Below are 15,798 nucleotides of genomic sequence, written 5' to 3' on the forward strand. Positions count from 1 at the left end.
AATGTTACCTTAAAACTGTTACATCATAACGATATAATAAAATAATCGCTCAAATGAATATTCAAAGGTTGGTAGGCATCTGTATGGCATGATTACAGGGTATTAAAAGCTTCATATAAGTCTCTCTTACACTGTCAATAATAGTTATGAATAAGTGAAATTTAACTAGATAAAATGAATAAATGTTTGTCTGTTTGATATTTCTAAATTAAATTAATTTACTCGTCTTCACACAATACATGCTGAAAGAGGTCATTTGTGTGTGTGTGTGTGTTCTGGATGGAATTTTGTGCTGCCATGCTTTCATCCACACTGAAGTGTTTTGGTTATGACATCACAATATATATTATTTTTTTCTGATATTAATATGGAAAGGAACTATAACACATTTTATCGGTTTTCAGCATTTTCTGTTTAATGCTGGTCAGCACAGTCATGAAAGGATCTATTTGGAACTGTCAAAAAGGGACGCCACAAAGTGTCTTTTGATTAAAGTGGACACACAAACACATGTGGTCTGAGCCAGGCTCCAACACCGCTGGGCCTTTATTGACCTGTCTGAAGTGACAGCAGAGCCAGACCTTGCAGGAGGAAACTGGAGTGCAAAGACAAAACCCATCCAAATTAAGTGAAACCAAACTCAGGTGCCAAAGTGGATTCTACAGTTTTGTTGCTTGGATGTGTTTGGGCTTATGGAAGTCTTTCTTCAGCTTCAGATTGGACTTTTTCCTAAAAGAAAGATGGAGATCGGTCAGATGAAAACATTGCTTAAAATCCATGTGGATTCTTTCAGGCAGGTCTATACAAAATCTACTGTTTGTTAGATGTTTGTTAGTTGTCTTTTAATACACTTGGGAAAATCTTGAAAGTGTTTGGTATGGATATTTACATCATGTATTTTCACGTGTGTTTATTGAAATACATATCTAATTTGGCCAATCTTGCTTTTAATTGTGTGTTTAAAGATTAATAATAGCACACACCTTGTGTCTCAAAGACTGAGTCAATAAACTGTACTTAAGTGCGGCTTCTCTTGCAGTTTCTATGCCGCACCATGTAAGTCAATATGGGACATTTCATACTTTCTCTCTGTCCAAACCCCCAAGACAAAATGTATGAGAGCACACATATATTCAACTCTGCCCACGAGTTTATTTAAACAGCTAAGCAAAAATGCAGGAATGTTGTGTGTAGAATAGGGCTGCAACGGTTAGTTGACGTCATCGATCAGGATGGCCGTCGAGAACTGGTTGTTATGGAGAAGCAGTGACAAAATATGTTTGGTCTGTGACACCACACGCCCTCAAGCTAACAGCTAGTCGATCTATCTATCTGTCTATCTGTCTATCTATCTATCTATCTATCTATCTATCTATCTATCTATCTATCTATCGATGTGGATGTTGATCAGATATTTTATATGCGATACATATGTGTATAGCGATGATTTTCAATTCTTCTCAAGGACCAATAAAGACCTTGGTTTTAAAGAACTGGAGCTGTCCGTTAACTCTTTAATGCTTCATGCTTCACAGGGTTAATACATGTACCTGGATTATGTGTCATTATTTTAATATACTTAAAATACTTAAAGTATGATGTCTGAGTATGACAGTGAGATGATTTAAGCAACTTTAGGTTGAACAGAAATTCACAATAGGTCCAAACAATGTAATCCCGATTAGTTAACTAATCGAAAAAATAACAAAAATAATGCTTAGTTGCAGCCCTAGTGTCGAATAAAGACGCGTCACCTGATGTCTTCAGCCTCGGCAGCAGACTCAGGCAGCTCCAGCCGTCTGGTCTCAGGAAGCAGGAGACACAGAGCGCCGCTCAGCGCTGTCAAGCTGCTGAAGCCCACGATGGGAATAGATCTGTGATATGCGGCGAGCATGTTGAGCACTGGCGACAGCAATCCTCCAGTTCTGCAGCCGATGGCGTACAACCCTGAGGCCGTTTGGCTGACACAAACCCAGAGTGAGGTGGTGGCAGAAATACTTTTAAATGGTCTTTCATCAAGAAAAACTTGTTTTCTTTATTATTCTTTAGGTTTTTCTAAGGTTGTTTTAATACAGCAAAAACCTTTGCCTTTTCCTTGCACTTACCGAAATGATGTAGGGAAGAGCTCCTGAACATATACGTTGTTGACGGTTGCGGCCCAGTTAGTGAAGAAACGGCCAGCTGTGGCTAAAATGGTCATAGCAACTGCATTATCTGCAACAGACAGATTCGTCGTCAGAAGAATATACCGTGACGGTCGATCATCCAAATCTCACAGTCTAGTTAGCTATTGAAAATAATTCAATATTTACTGCATGTATTGCAGATAGAGACGTCCAGAGGAGAGGGTTTACCTGGAGAAAAGGCGAGCATGAGGAAGCACACAAGGCCTCCACTCAGAAGAGTTGCGACCACAGTCAGTCTTCGACCCAGAAATTCTATCAGCCAGATGCAAAGCAAGTGTGCCGGCAGTTCACTCAGCCCAAACATCAGCTGCGTCACGAAAATGTCCATCCCGAAGTTCCCCAAATTCAAGGTCAGAGAGAAGTACGTAATATTCAGAGCAAACCTGGAACGAAACCCGACACGCTTTCGTCACTGCCACAGCAAAGCACAAGCTCGACTTTCACCTCTGAAAACTTCTCTTCTTTTAACAAGATTAAAAAAACATAAATTCGATGTTTCACCTTCTTAGCAGTTTTGGGTTATTTGTATAGTTGCTGAATACATACCTCATTAAGTACATAGAGTTTATCACAAGTCGAATAAGTATTGTATCCAGATTTCTTCGAGACTAGAGCTGACTTCATGAAAGATAACATGTCAATTCCGAACACTGCGGCCAACTTCTGCATTAAAATTTGACAGATCATCATATCAATCCCATTTCAGTTAGTGACTAATTTTATAGATTGAAAAGAATGCTCCTGAGTATAATCTACATTGGCTGCGGAAACTACTGTATGCAAGGTTGGACAATAAGGAAGTGAGAGAGATTTGTACAGGATTGTAAGGCAGAGAGACAGAGATGGGAAGGACGTGCAGCAGCTTAGGATGATCAAGGATAGAGAGGGAAATGTTTCGACTGATAACAGAAGTGTGTTGCTGAGATGGAAAGAGTACTTTGAAGAGCTGATGAATGAGGAAAATGAGAGAGAACAAAGAGTAGAAGGAGTGGCCATCATAGATCAGGATTTAGGATTAGTAAGGCTGAAGTGAGAAGGGCATTGAAGAGGATGAAGAGTGGAAAGGCGGTGGGTCCTGATGATATATCTGTGGAGGTGCTTAGGAGAGGTGGCAGTAGACTGTTTGACCAGAACATTTAACAAGGTCTTTGAGAGTGAGAAAATCCCTGAGGAATGGAGGAGAAGTGTGCTGGTGCCCATCTTCAAGAACAAGGGAGATGTCCAGTGTTGTGGCAACTATCGAGGGATAAAGCTGATGAGCCATACGATGAAGTTGTGGGAAAGAGTAGTGGAAAGTAGACTAAGGGCAGAAGTGAGCATATATGAGTAACAGTTTGGCTTCATGACGAAAAAGAGCACCACAGATGCAGTGTTTGCTTTGAGGATGTTCATGGAGAACTATAGAGAAGGTCAGAAGGAGCTCCATTGTGTCTTTGTGGACCTGGAGAAAACGTCTGACAGAGTGCCAAGAGAAGAGTTGTGGTACTGCAAGAGGAAGTCTGGAGTGGCAGAGAAGTATGTTGGAGTGGTGCAAGACATGTATGCCAGATGTAAGACAGTGGTGAGATGTGCTGCAGGTGTAACAGAGGAGTTCAAGGTGGAGGTGGGACTGCACCAAGGCTCAGCTCTGAGCTCCTTCTTGTTTGCCATGGTGATGGACAGATGAGATTAGACAAGAAGCCCCTTGATGTTTGCTGATCTGTGGTGAGAGCAGGGAGCAAGTGGAAGATCAGCTAGAGAGGTGGAGGTTTGCCTATGAAAGGAGAGGAATGAAGGTTAGCCGCAGTAAGACGGAGTACATGTGTGTGAATGAGAGGGACCCAAGTGGACAGGTAAAGTTACAGGATGCAGAGATAAAGAAGGTGGGGGGTTTGAAGTACTGAGGCTCAGTTGTCCAGGGCTATGGAGTGTGTGTGAAAGAGGGAAGAAGCGAGTGCAGGCAGGATGGAATCATTGGAGAAAAGTGTCAGGTGTGATGTGTGACAAAAGGGTGTCGGCAAGGATGAAAGGGAAAGTGTTCAAAAGGGTGGTGAGGCCAGCAATGTTGTATGGTTTGGAAACAGTGGCACTGAAGAAAAGACAGGAGGCAGAGCTGGAGGTAGCAGAGATGAAGATGCTGAGCTTCTCTCTGGGAGTGAGCAAGGATGGATAGGATCAGGAACCAGTAGATCAGAGGGACAGCACATGTCAGGTGTTTAGAAGACAGAAGTCAGAGAGGCTAGATTGAGATGGTTTGGACATGTACAGAGGAGAGATAGTGAGTACATTGATAGGAAGATGTTGAGGTTGGAACTGCCAGGAGACTACCAGACTACCAGAAGGTGGAGAGGAAGGATAAAGAGGAGATTTATGGATGTGGTGAAGGAGGACATGAGGTTTGTAGGTTTGAGAGAAGAGGAAGCAGAGGACAGGGTGAGATGGAGGAAGATGATCCGCTGTGGCCACCCCTGAAGGCTGTGTAAACTACAGCATCGACATTGTAGTATTCTCGAAACAGGCAGTTGGAACTTACCCCGCAAATAAAATGGTGAGAAAGTGAGTTCTCAGTACAGGCGACTGGATGAGGACGAGGGCACGCTGGTTTTCCACACCTTCTTTCTCAGCAATCTTCAGAGAGAAATAAATGTTTTAACGTCAGCAAATAAAATAAAGTAGATCCAGCGAACAAGAACCATCAGTGAGGGAAGACTCTGTATATGTCAGTGGAGAGATTCTTTTGAACTTGCTGTCCGGTCAAACTAACTGGGATTTGAACTTCCAAATGTCTGCCTTCACTCTGTCTAATTTTAGTGGTCATCTTTTGGGATATTTGTTTCGCGATTCTGCGTGGCTTGCATGATGCAACAGGCCTTTGGTCCGCATTACTGTAGTAGAAAATGACTCGGACCGGCTTTCTCGGAGACGGTCTGCACCTTTTGCAGCACGGATTCAGACACAGGACGCTTGTTGATGGCAGCGGCCCTTGCCAGAAGAGCTTTGGCCTCCTCTTGTCGTCCTCGGTTCAGCAGCCAGCGAGCAGATTCAGGAAGGAAACTGAAGAAACAAGCACCTTAGCTTCACAGTGACTCACATCAGCTGAGCTTCAGTGGGGACACTCACCTGATGGAAATGGCCACCACTGCAAAAGACGCTGCAGTGATGACCTGGAGCAGCCTCCAGTCCCTGACCACATAGGCCAGACCAGCCAGGACACACTGCCCGAGTGCCGCTGCTATTTGAGTGAAACATGCTGCCCAAGATCTTTTGGATGCACCAGTCCACTCAGTGGCTGAAGGATGAGAGAGAGGGAAAATGATGCTTTTACAATTGCAAAATACAAAATATGACTGCAAAAGCAGCTGTTTACAATCCAGACCCACTTGGAGATTTTAGACCTGAGTCGTTGTGATGGGTGGATGAGGTTTCATGAGACAGTATCCTGATTTTCAGAGACCACCTGGTGGCACTGTCTGCTGTAAAATGTCTGGACAGCTGCAACCTCAAATCATTTCTAATCCAAGAGCGCCATCTAGTGGCCCTTGATAATAAGGCTACTGTTTCATCAACCTTGCAGTACTGTGTCATAGTACCAACCCATCACTGCCGTGCAGCACCTTTATTTCAGAATTCTAAACAGTATGGCATCACGGGTCATGAAATCATGAGTCCACCAGTTCTGCTTTAAATTACTTTTTCAAACAAACTTCATGGATTTTATTATTTAATTACTAATGCATGTAATATGTGGGTCTTCTGGGTTTATTTTTATTTTTTTGTTTACATTTTACAATTTAATATCTGACTTTAATGAAAGATTATTATAATCCGTTTATTTATTTATTTAATCTGTATTAATGGATCTAAGGGCTAGAAAAGACAGAACTGGATTTTCAAGTTTAATACATATAAAAACAACATGAATATTGAATTTTTAGCTATTTTCCATATTTACCTAGGGTTTTATTATTCAGTTTGTCTGCTGGTTGATAAGGATCAGGTGTTTTCTAGCTGCTGAGGTCAACAACTCCAAATCTAAGATGTAACTAATGTTGCACTACACGTCATTTTCAGTGAGACCTCAAAATACATTCCACAACTATCCTTCAAAATCAAATAAAATTGTTTTTACGACTTATTTTCCAGCAAGTGATGCTCCCATGGAAATATTCTGTCAGACTTGTGCTCCGATGTTTGTTTTTTCTTTTGCCAATAAGTATGACAACGTTGCCCCTCCAGAGCAGATGAACAAATAACACAACTTGATAATACTAGTAAAACAAATAACACAACTTGATAATACGAGATAAATACTAGTACATACTAGTACAGAAAAAAGCAGCTCAGAGTTACTTGGTTGAGATGAAGATCATGACAGTGCAGTGTGTGAGCATACGTTACCCAGAATAATTCCGTTTACTCTATAGCCTCCGTATCCACTCCCCAAAACAAAGAAGGATGCCAGATATAAGTAGAAATTGGGACATAGTCCTGTTGTCATCGAGAATATCAGATTCACAAAGACTGGAATCTGAGTGGCCCATTTGCGACCAAACCTGGAGGAAGATGAAAAAGTCAAGCAAAGGTCAAAAAGTGTTACTGAGACACATGGTTTTTAGAAATGCCTACGATTCAGCCAATGGTCCAAACAAGAGAGATCCAGCCAAGATTCCAGCCATGAAGACGGTTTGAGCCACTTGTAATAAATGAGCACGCTCACAAACCAGATCAAACTGGAGAAAAAAAAATCATGTTGGAAAGGTTTTTTTTTTTTTTAACAAACATGAAAGTCATTCTCACATCAGTGACTATGGTGGAGGTGTAGAGCGAGCTGTGGTACACCCATCCGCTCACACACTCAGTGGTCTCATTGAGTCCACGCTGTCTGATCTCACTGATGTTCCAGTCCACAGGAACGAACATCTGGCACCGGCTGAAGCTCCCATCCTGCTCCCGGGGTACGGTCAGGTTCAGCTGCTCGCCGGAGCTCAGGTTCGGGTCAGCCCCAAGTATCCAGTCGGTGTTGCAGTGGCGCTCCGGATCTGACTGGATAAAAACGACACTGGCAAAGTGAAAAGGTAAAACAGCTACCGGGAAGCAAACAGCAAAAAGTAAAAGCTTTTGGAACGTGCCGAAATCCCCAACTATGTTTAAGATCTCCGCAAAGTCTGCCATGATGAGTGAGGTGAGTGATGCTCGACGGTGACCTTTCAACAAGGCTGGGTAATGTTTAACCTCGCAGCTGCAAACTGACAGAAGGTTGACACAAACACAATCAGATGAGGACCTTTAAATGTCTTTGCATAGAAATAAACCAAAATGTGTGGCGACTTCATGCTCAAGAAAGACAAGCCGTCTATTCGTGAATGGTTCATAAAGCCCATTTCATCTGGGGACTGTTCAGAGTTTCATAGCACCCATCCATAGAGCAGCATCATCCATATCCTTACTGCATCTAAATGCATCATCAGCCCTTTAGACAGACAGACAGACAGACAGACAGATAGATAGATAGATCGACAGACAGATAGATAGATAGATTGATAGATTGATAGATAGACAGACAGATAGATAGATAGATCGACAGACAGACAGATAGATAGATAGATAGACAGATAGATAGATAGATAGACAGACAGACAGACAGACAGACAGACAGATAGATAGATAGATCGACAGACAGATAGATAGACAGACAGACAGACAGACAGACAGATAGATAGATAGATAGATAGACAGACAGACAGACAGACAGACAGACAGACAGATAGATAGATAGATAGATAGATAGATAGATAGATAGACAGATAGACAGATAGATAGATAGATAGACAGATAGACAGATAGATAGATAGATAGATAGATAGAAAGATAGATAGATAGATAGATAGCAGCGCCTCTCAATTGTATATATACAAAAATGTATAATATATACACACATTTTATATAGTTCTGCAGGCAGTTTGCACCATTATAACCTTTCTGGTTATGTCATAAGAATTGTATAACAACGCAGTCGATTATAAAACTTCACCCAGCCCTGTTGCCTAACATTCAGAACAGAGAAGTAGGGTGCTTAAATCACGCCAGTGAACCGAGAGGAAACTAATACACACTGTAAATGATAAGTTAAATTCTCTCATGAGTGAATGACAAGTAACAATGTGCAGCCATCATTTTACATGGTGTCACCCCACCAAGTGTCCGCAAGATTGACATGGATCTGTATCTATATTCAGAAGGCTCTTCTTGGGAGAACAGCTCAGACTTCGGCCAGGGTCTTTAAGTGTCTTATCATTGTCCTATCTACATCTTTATTGCTGCGCTCTTTACCGTGTTTTTCTCACTTTTTTTTACTGTTATCGTAAAACAGTGTTTAAAAATCTTTATTAGCAGAATGCTATCAAACATCGGATAAGATTAGAGATTGTCAATTCTTTTTGCAAAGAAGAGCATAATATGCATGTGTCTTTGTGTGATACGAACTGTCATGCAGTTGCACCAACAGACCCCAAAAGCACTAGCCCTTTTTGGCCGCACAAAAACAGAACTGTTCTTGCTGGAGCACATATTCCTTCCTAAATTCTTAACACAAAAAAGACACTAAAAATCTCAACCCAGATGTATATTGGTATCTAGCGGGGCATTCATTTGCGTTCTTGAGAGAATCGTACCTCGACCTGCACGGTGCTGCACCTCCCACTCTCTGCTCATGACATGCTGAGCGACAGTGAAGCAGCTCCTCTGACCGCCATTCTCATTCCTGACACGTCAAATAGTGACCACCCTAAACAACAAAGACATTGCTGATTCTAAAGTGACATGTAGATCGTCGCCTCAAGACTGAGGCTTGCAGCATCAGACAGGTTAGAACTGTGTTTGTTATAAGCTTTAGCCAGAGTTCATTGCTCTAAAAATGACTTGGTTACACACATGCCCGTGATATTTAGCTCGCTATTTCACATTAGCTCACAGCAAAATTAAATCCAAAATACGTTGCGTTCCTTAGTGCAGTGCTCTATACACTGTACATTGGTAATATAATGCATTTAAGTAAAGGATATCTAATCTGATCTAATCTTTGCACTAAAATCATATCAGTAACTGGTTTGTCAAGTCTTAAAAGTGATGTTGAATAGACGAGAACAACACATTTAGTCACCGTAGACACACAAAGAGTTTATTACATCAGTGATTCATTTTTTTTGTTGTGTTTTAAAAAGTGAAATTTTCACCTTGCTCGCCAGTCGTTCACACAGTGGGAGTAAATGAATGAGAACATTGTTTGTCAACACAAAATGCTTGTGGACGTTGAGACTCTCTAGTAATGTTTCATGTTCCCAGACATGTTTAGGAGTGAGCTGGATAAGGTTGTCCTGTGTAAGGGTCATGTAGCTGCTGAGAGGAGGGTCGGTCTGCATGATCAATGGTGATGTAATGTGTGTTTCCATCACGTCTCTGTAAAACTGCAAGCTACCCTCACAACATTCAGACCCTGGCTGTTCGATAAAGCTGCCAGCTCATCACTTTTACTACGCTCGCATGACCCAAGACGACTGGGTTTGACTCATGGAGCAACACATGGTGTTTCATGACTTCATCTTGTTTATCTGTCTTTCATGGAGACGATAGCAGCAGAGATACCGACCATCAAAACGTATATTTGTAGTCTGTTAACTGAATAAGACGTCGTCTAAGATGCATTCTTTTCCACAACTGACACATGCAACCATGCGTTCTGGGGTGCACACACACACACACACACACACACACACACACATACTTTCATCTCACATATCTAATAAAGTAAAAAAATCCTTTTTCAGTTGTGATTCAGAGGAAATGTTGCAACCCGTCGAGTCAGTGGTACAGGACCATCATGTTGACCACTGGGGGCAATGACCCGCCGCTTCTGCTGACAACGGAGCCCAGGACTTCAACGGACTTCAAAGTTGTGTCCACTCAAAATCTTATCCTGTGATGAAGTTATCATGTGATTTGAGGTATTGATTTCAGATATCAATTCACTGCATGTTTACTGTTTTATTGAAGGTATTAAATTAAAGGTAAGCATCATGAAGCACAAGAAGTTCCCATCAACGACATCTTCCTCCCGACAGCCTCCAGCAGCCAGATGCCAAGAATGTGGACCGGAAGTTCCGTCAGACCGAATATGAGCCGAGTCAGAAAGATGTTGAGGCCAAAATTCCCCATGTTGAACGAGAGGCAGCAGTAGGTGAGACTCCCGGAGAACCTGCGGAACATTGTGCTTCAGGTTGAACAGAAGTTTGTTGGGAGACTGGAGTTGATTTCATGTTACCATGCAAATGTGAGACATTTGAAACATTTAATGAATTGTGAAGCAGCTGCAGTCTCACTAACTCAATCGCTGAGTGGGGGGAAACATATTTTGGTCACATTGATATGGGGCGCTTCAATTGCAAGATAACCAATAACCATGTACATGGAAAACGTGAGGATTCAAAATGACACCAGTACAAGAAGCCCATTATCTTTTCGTTGTATAATTGTTTAGTCCTGTTTCGTCAAATACCTGGGAAAAGTAAACTTGTGTACACACGCACACCATATCGAATTAATTCTTTATTTCACAAGTGTAGTGTTTTCACGTTTGGAGACGATGATAGACACACGTCGACGTGTCTGATCGAGTTTTATGAAGTTGAGAGCACGGGAAAAAATGGCGATGATCAAGATGAATGCGTTTATCAGTCAAATAAAAGGCTAGACGTCCCAAAACACAGTCAAGTCCGCTCATTTAAATGAATTGCAGCGAAGTAGGAGAGTCACGTAACATTGTTTTCCTCTGAGGTCGCGGCGGAAGAATCTGCTGTGGAACGAAAGACGGCACGCCAGTTTTCAACTACAAACATGAGGTATGTCTGTCCTGAAACAAAAAAAAAAACAGCATCTCTTATGATATCAGCACGTGTAAGGTTTCTAATAGTGATGGGTCCAGCGACACTGAGGCGTCGATGCGTGCGCCGAGCTTCCAGGGAAAACCCCGTGTCGGTGCGCGTACCGCTTTAAGAAAGTCACGTGACCACTACGGGAACCGTGTCGACACAGCGGTCCCGCGCCAAACTGTGTTTATAAGGAAGCGCATCTGTCAACAGGACACGTTGCACGTACGGAAGACCCGCCCTTATACTGGAAGTCCATGGAGGCAACGTTCCCTCACCTATTTATATTGGCCACACAGGTGTTGTGCACACCAGCCTCTTCAGTGCCTTGTGAGAGGAGCTTCTCAAAGGCGGGGGAAATTGCCTCAAAAAAAAAAAAAAAGAAATAGACTAAATAACAAAACGCTGGAGAAACTAATTTTTTTGAATAAAAATCTTTAATTACAATGAGTCCATTGTCATTCACAACACTTTTACTTAGGCATTCAGACAGATGTTCACTTAATTTATCATCTGCGTCTCGAATATGTGAATGCAAATGCCTAATCAATGGAATTGGATAAAATTCGTTTGACAGATCAGTGTCAGATGACCCTGTCAAATGTTTCCTGCAAGTCCACCAGGTGTCAGTATTCAGCAACACAGTGTCAACACAGTGTCAATACAGTGTGTCACTGTGTCGAAACGATACAGGATGCCTCATCTACCCATCACTAGTTTCTAACAAATCAAGCCGTTTAGCAATTGGTAGACTATTGAGGGCACAATTCTGTTTTGACGACGCAAAGTTCTTTTACCTCCGTTAATTTCAATGCACTGCGTTCTCTGCTATCCCCGGACCAAGATGGCGTCGTTGTAGGCACACCCCTCTAAAGGGAGAATGCGCTTAATGTGACGTCTAAGTATACAGGTCTACATCGCCGACATGTTGTCTCAAGTACTTCCGGTTGCTGCACGGTCCATGCGACAGCGCTGTGTCTCTACCATGCTATGATTTTTGCCTCTAAAATATTAAGGTGTAGATCCGCTAAGCGTCTGTAAAAGTATGTTTGCTTCCTTTATTCGCTTCATCAAACACATCTCTACGTATTAAGGTTAAGTCTGTTTGACAAAATATTCTGTTAAATATTTGTCTTAACCCTTTTTGAGGGTGCACAACTAGTTGGTATCATAACAACAGTTTTGCATGACATTAAACAAAGTCATGCATTTCCCGGGTTGTTGTTGTTGTTCAAGTACTGGTAAAAGTAATATTTACTATCGTTATTGTTTAAAATATATCGTCTGTGTAACAAAATCTGGTTTCTGACGTCTTCTACAACTGGTCTTTGCTGTCTTAGGGGAATTAAATAGCTCTCTTGTTAAGGATTCAAACGAACATTACTTATTTTCACGTGATACAAAAGCATCAAAAGTTTCCAAATATCGGACCAATAATGTTAAAACTGTTGAATGTAATTGCCTACAGGTTGGAACATCATCAATGGTCAAATATAGATGAAATATGCTTCATCATTGTGCTCTCTGCTTTTGTTTAACTCAATAATAAAGTCATATGAATAGTGTTTACTGACTGAACTAAGCATGGACTCCTCACCTGTAGACATGTGCAGTAGACCTGTAACCCATAAAATAGTGTGTGGGATGTATCATCAAATCCAATTTCAGGAAAGGACAGCTTCTTTCTGATATCCATAATTTGAAAATATGTAATTTTTATTAAAAGAAGCTGACTGTGACGGTCAGTTGTCTAACAGCATTTTAAAGTGAGCTGGATAGAGCCCCCTCCATGTAAAGTTTCTCACAACAAACCGCTGTTGCAGTGTATTATTTCCACTCTTGTGATTCCACAGTCATGCACCTGGTGGACACGGGCATCTTCATTGGAACTGCTGCTGAACTCAATGACTGTCAGGCTTTGGCTGCTGCAGGTGTCACTCACATCCTGTCAGTGGACTCCACAGACCCTGGACCTCTCCTTGCCGGCTCTCCCTTCCACCGAAAATGGATCAGTGTTTTGGACGAGGCAACGTCCGACCTCCTATCCCACTTTGATGACTGCATCACATTCATTCAAGAGGCCGTGGACGCCGGCGGGGCTGCACTGGTCCACTGGTAAGAGCCTTCGCGTCAACAGGCGGGATGGTTATGATCATAAAATCATGTCAGCAACCATAAATGCAACAAGATTTTCTATTCTCCCCAAGAAAATTGTCTGCCAAATGATCCACTCCCCAGACACTGTACTAGTCATTATTATATGACAATTCATACATTAATGTTTAATACATAATAATCTCTACAATACCTCTGCAGCTTCTTTGTTGACTGTAAAATGAAGTATATATTTTGGGCTTGTGTGTCAGTCAGGCGGGGCGGAGTCGCAGCGCCACCGTCGTGACGGCCTATCTCATGAAGACACTGCAGCTGGACTTCTCACATGCATATCAGAGACTCAAGAACATCAAACAAGATGTGCAGTAAGTTTGTGAACATGAATGTGCGGTATCCTGGCTGCAATTGTTTTTTTCCTTTTTCAAGGCCCAACCCTGGATTTGAGGAGCAGCTCTGTCTGTATGAAGCCATGAAATGCCAAGTGGATGTGTCCAGTCCTCTGTATAAACAGTACAGATTGACAAAGATCACAGAGAAATATCCAGGTAAATTCACTAAAGCAGGAATACAACTAGCAACTCAAACTACTAACTCGTGGCTCTTCAGAGTTGCAGCAGGTGCCGAGGGAGGTGTTTGCTGCTGACCCGCTTCATTCCAATTCTTCTGAAGTGTCCTATCGATGTAGGAAGTGCAGGTATGGCATCAGATCTCCTGCCACAGTGTCTGCCACTGATTTATTTTTAACTCATAAACATGCTTGATTTATAGCAAATTAAATACATGAGTGGATGAGTCTTTGCTGTTTGCTTATTCCTATTTTTATTATCATCTCTGGCCTGCAGACGGACTCTGTTCCGTAGCTCCAGTCTTCTAGCTCACCAGGTTGGAAAGGGAGCATCTGCATTCAGCCACAAAAAGTCCAGCAACCTTGCAGGTGAGAACCAAGAAGATCTGCTCTTTAGTGGAGCTCTCTTCCACATCGATTTGGAATAAGTTCATTTAAGTAGGAATGACTGCACCATGTGTATCTAGAGCTTGAATATTGACATTGTTATTGGAGAGAGCATGAGGCTGGTTTCATTAGCCTCTGGGGATAAAGGTGAGTTTTTGTATTTCCTACAGTATAGTAGAATTGACAAGAGCCTGGAAGCATCCTTCTGACTTTCATCTAGACCCGCTTCAGTGGTTTATCTCTGGTGTCAACTTTTCTCTTATGGATTGTTTCCGACGTGTTGCTCAGGTGATGTCAGCTGTACGTCGTACTTCATCGAGCCCGTGCAGTGGATGGAACAAGCTTTACTGGGAGTGATGGATGGTCAGGTGAGACTCAGTCCTGTTCATTCACCTTCATTTTGACGTGACCATTTGGCTATTTAGTGACACATCTATATCATTACATCATAACATTATGACTGTTAATTATGTAGATGTGATATGTTTGTCTTCTTCCTTATGTTTGTGCAGCTTCTGTGTCCCAAGTGCAGCTCTAAGTTGGGCTCCTTCAGCTGGTGCGGGGATCAGTGTTCGTGTGGAAGGTGGGTCACCCCAGCATTTCAGCTGCACAGAAATCGAGTGGACGAGATCCGAAGCCTCAACCTTCAGCAGTAGAACTGTGTCTTTGGCTCAGGCAGACCACTTCACTCGTGACTGTTGTGGAGGGGTCGTCATGTTGTGGCAACATAAAGTGATTTCCCCCAAATCTCTCAGGTGTTTATGCTGGTCAGTTTTGATGTTTTTGTCACCTGTTTCTTGAGGATTTTTATTCCACTTGATGATCAAGTTCTGCGGGACAGTGCTGAGCTAGCAACTGTGGGAGTAAAGGAAGAACTACTTTTTTTATTGGACAGTCTTTGTGGAGAAGACAGGTGATGGACTATGGTTCGTAGAAGGGTTTGTTGTCCTCAGGTTGCATGCACCAAGGCTCCCAGCCAAGCAAAGCAAATGGCTCTTCTGTTGTGACCTTGGAAACATTTCATCGAGCATCGAGCAGAATTTTCTCCACTCCATTTTGCGGGGCGGGTGTTCAAGCCAGAGAAAAGGCCACCCATTACAAATAATGTTATTCTTGTTGCTGGGTCTGCGTGTCTCTGTGTGACTACTGCATATATTGCATGAGCTGGTTTGGAGAATCAAACTACATAACAAGGCCATATAGTGTGTTTTTAAAAAAACAAACAGTCCAAAAAGGTCTAAATACAATGTATCAATATGGGGATCACTCAAACAGTGTTCACCTGCTGTGGGGAGGAGCTGCTTGTTCTTGGACCCCAAATGCTGAATGAATTACTTTTTTTTCTTTAATAAAAATCATGAAACTCTTTGTCACGGTTTCGCACAGTGTACCTGAAATGCAGATACCTTTATTTAAATTCAATATAACTGGATTTGCTCCAGCAGACGGCGCCATTATGGAACACCGACACACAGCCAGAGCAGCATCGGTTCAGCGAGTGTCACACGCGCTGAGCTATCTTTTACCATGACCAGTGAGAGTGTGTGGGAATTCTGTATTACAGTTGAGTTTGTTTTGTTTTGCAATAATATTAATAAAAAATAACTTTTTCATGATAATGTTGGAGATTGTGTCACCGTTAAAC

General features: G+C 42.2%; 2 protein-coding genes across 5 annotated transcripts; one reads left to right on the top strand and one right to left on the bottom strand.

The window, feature by feature from the left end:
* Window positions 1–622: 622 nt before the first annotated feature.
* On the bottom strand, window positions 623–7,337 carry LOC128769322 (solute carrier family 22 member 13-like). Its single transcript, XM_053882949.1, has 10 exons — window positions 6,963–7,337; window positions 6,792–6,895; window positions 6,564–6,718; window positions 5,286–5,454; window positions 5,099–5,219; window positions 4,699–4,793; window positions 2,355–2,569; window positions 2,106–2,214; window positions 1,755–1,961; window positions 623–729 (listed from the first exon to the last, which is right to left on the bottom strand). The coding sequence occupies exons 1-10, from the start codon at window positions 7,335–7,337 to the stop codon at window positions 660–662; spliced, it is 1,620 nt and encodes a 539-aa protein (XP_053738924.1). The 3' UTR covers window positions 623–659.
* A 2,736-nt stretch (window positions 7,338–10,073) lies between these two features.
* Window positions 10,074–15,730, top strand: dusp12 (dual specificity phosphatase 12). Of its 4 annotated transcripts, XM_053882951.1 has the most exons (10): window positions 10,074–10,165; window positions 10,283–10,398; window positions 10,995–11,059; window positions 12,940–13,201; window positions 13,453–13,566; window positions 13,628–13,746; window positions 13,808–13,895; window positions 14,044–14,135; window positions 14,442–14,521; window positions 14,666–15,730. In XM_053882951.1, exons 4-10 carry the CDS (start codon window positions 12,942–12,944, stop codon window positions 14,807–14,809), a joined length of 897 nt encoding a protein of 298 aa, XP_053738926.1. In that variant the 5' UTR covers window positions 10,074–10,165; window positions 10,283–10,398; window positions 10,995–11,059; window positions 12,940–12,941; the 3' UTR covers window positions 14,810–15,730. The 4 variants fall into 4 exon arrangements, with proteins under 4 accessions (XP_053738926.1, XP_053738928.1, XP_053738925.1 ...); XM_053882953.1 differs by lacking the exons at window positions 10,074–10,165; window positions 10,283–10,398; window positions 10,995–11,059 and adding an exon at window positions 11,967–12,180; XM_053882950.1 differs by lacking the exons at window positions 10,074–10,165; window positions 10,283–10,398; window positions 10,995–11,059 and adding an exon at window positions 11,968–12,129.
* The last annotated feature ends 68 nt before the right edge of the window (window positions 15,731–15,798 follow it).

The sequence above is a fragment of the Synchiropus splendidus genome, chromosome 13 (genome assembly GCF_027744825.2).
Source record: "Synchiropus splendidus isolate RoL2022-P1 chromosome 13, RoL_Sspl_1.0, whole genome shotgun sequence".
NCBI lineage: Eukaryota > Metazoa > Chordata > Actinopteri > Syngnathiformes > Callionymidae > Synchiropus > Synchiropus splendidus.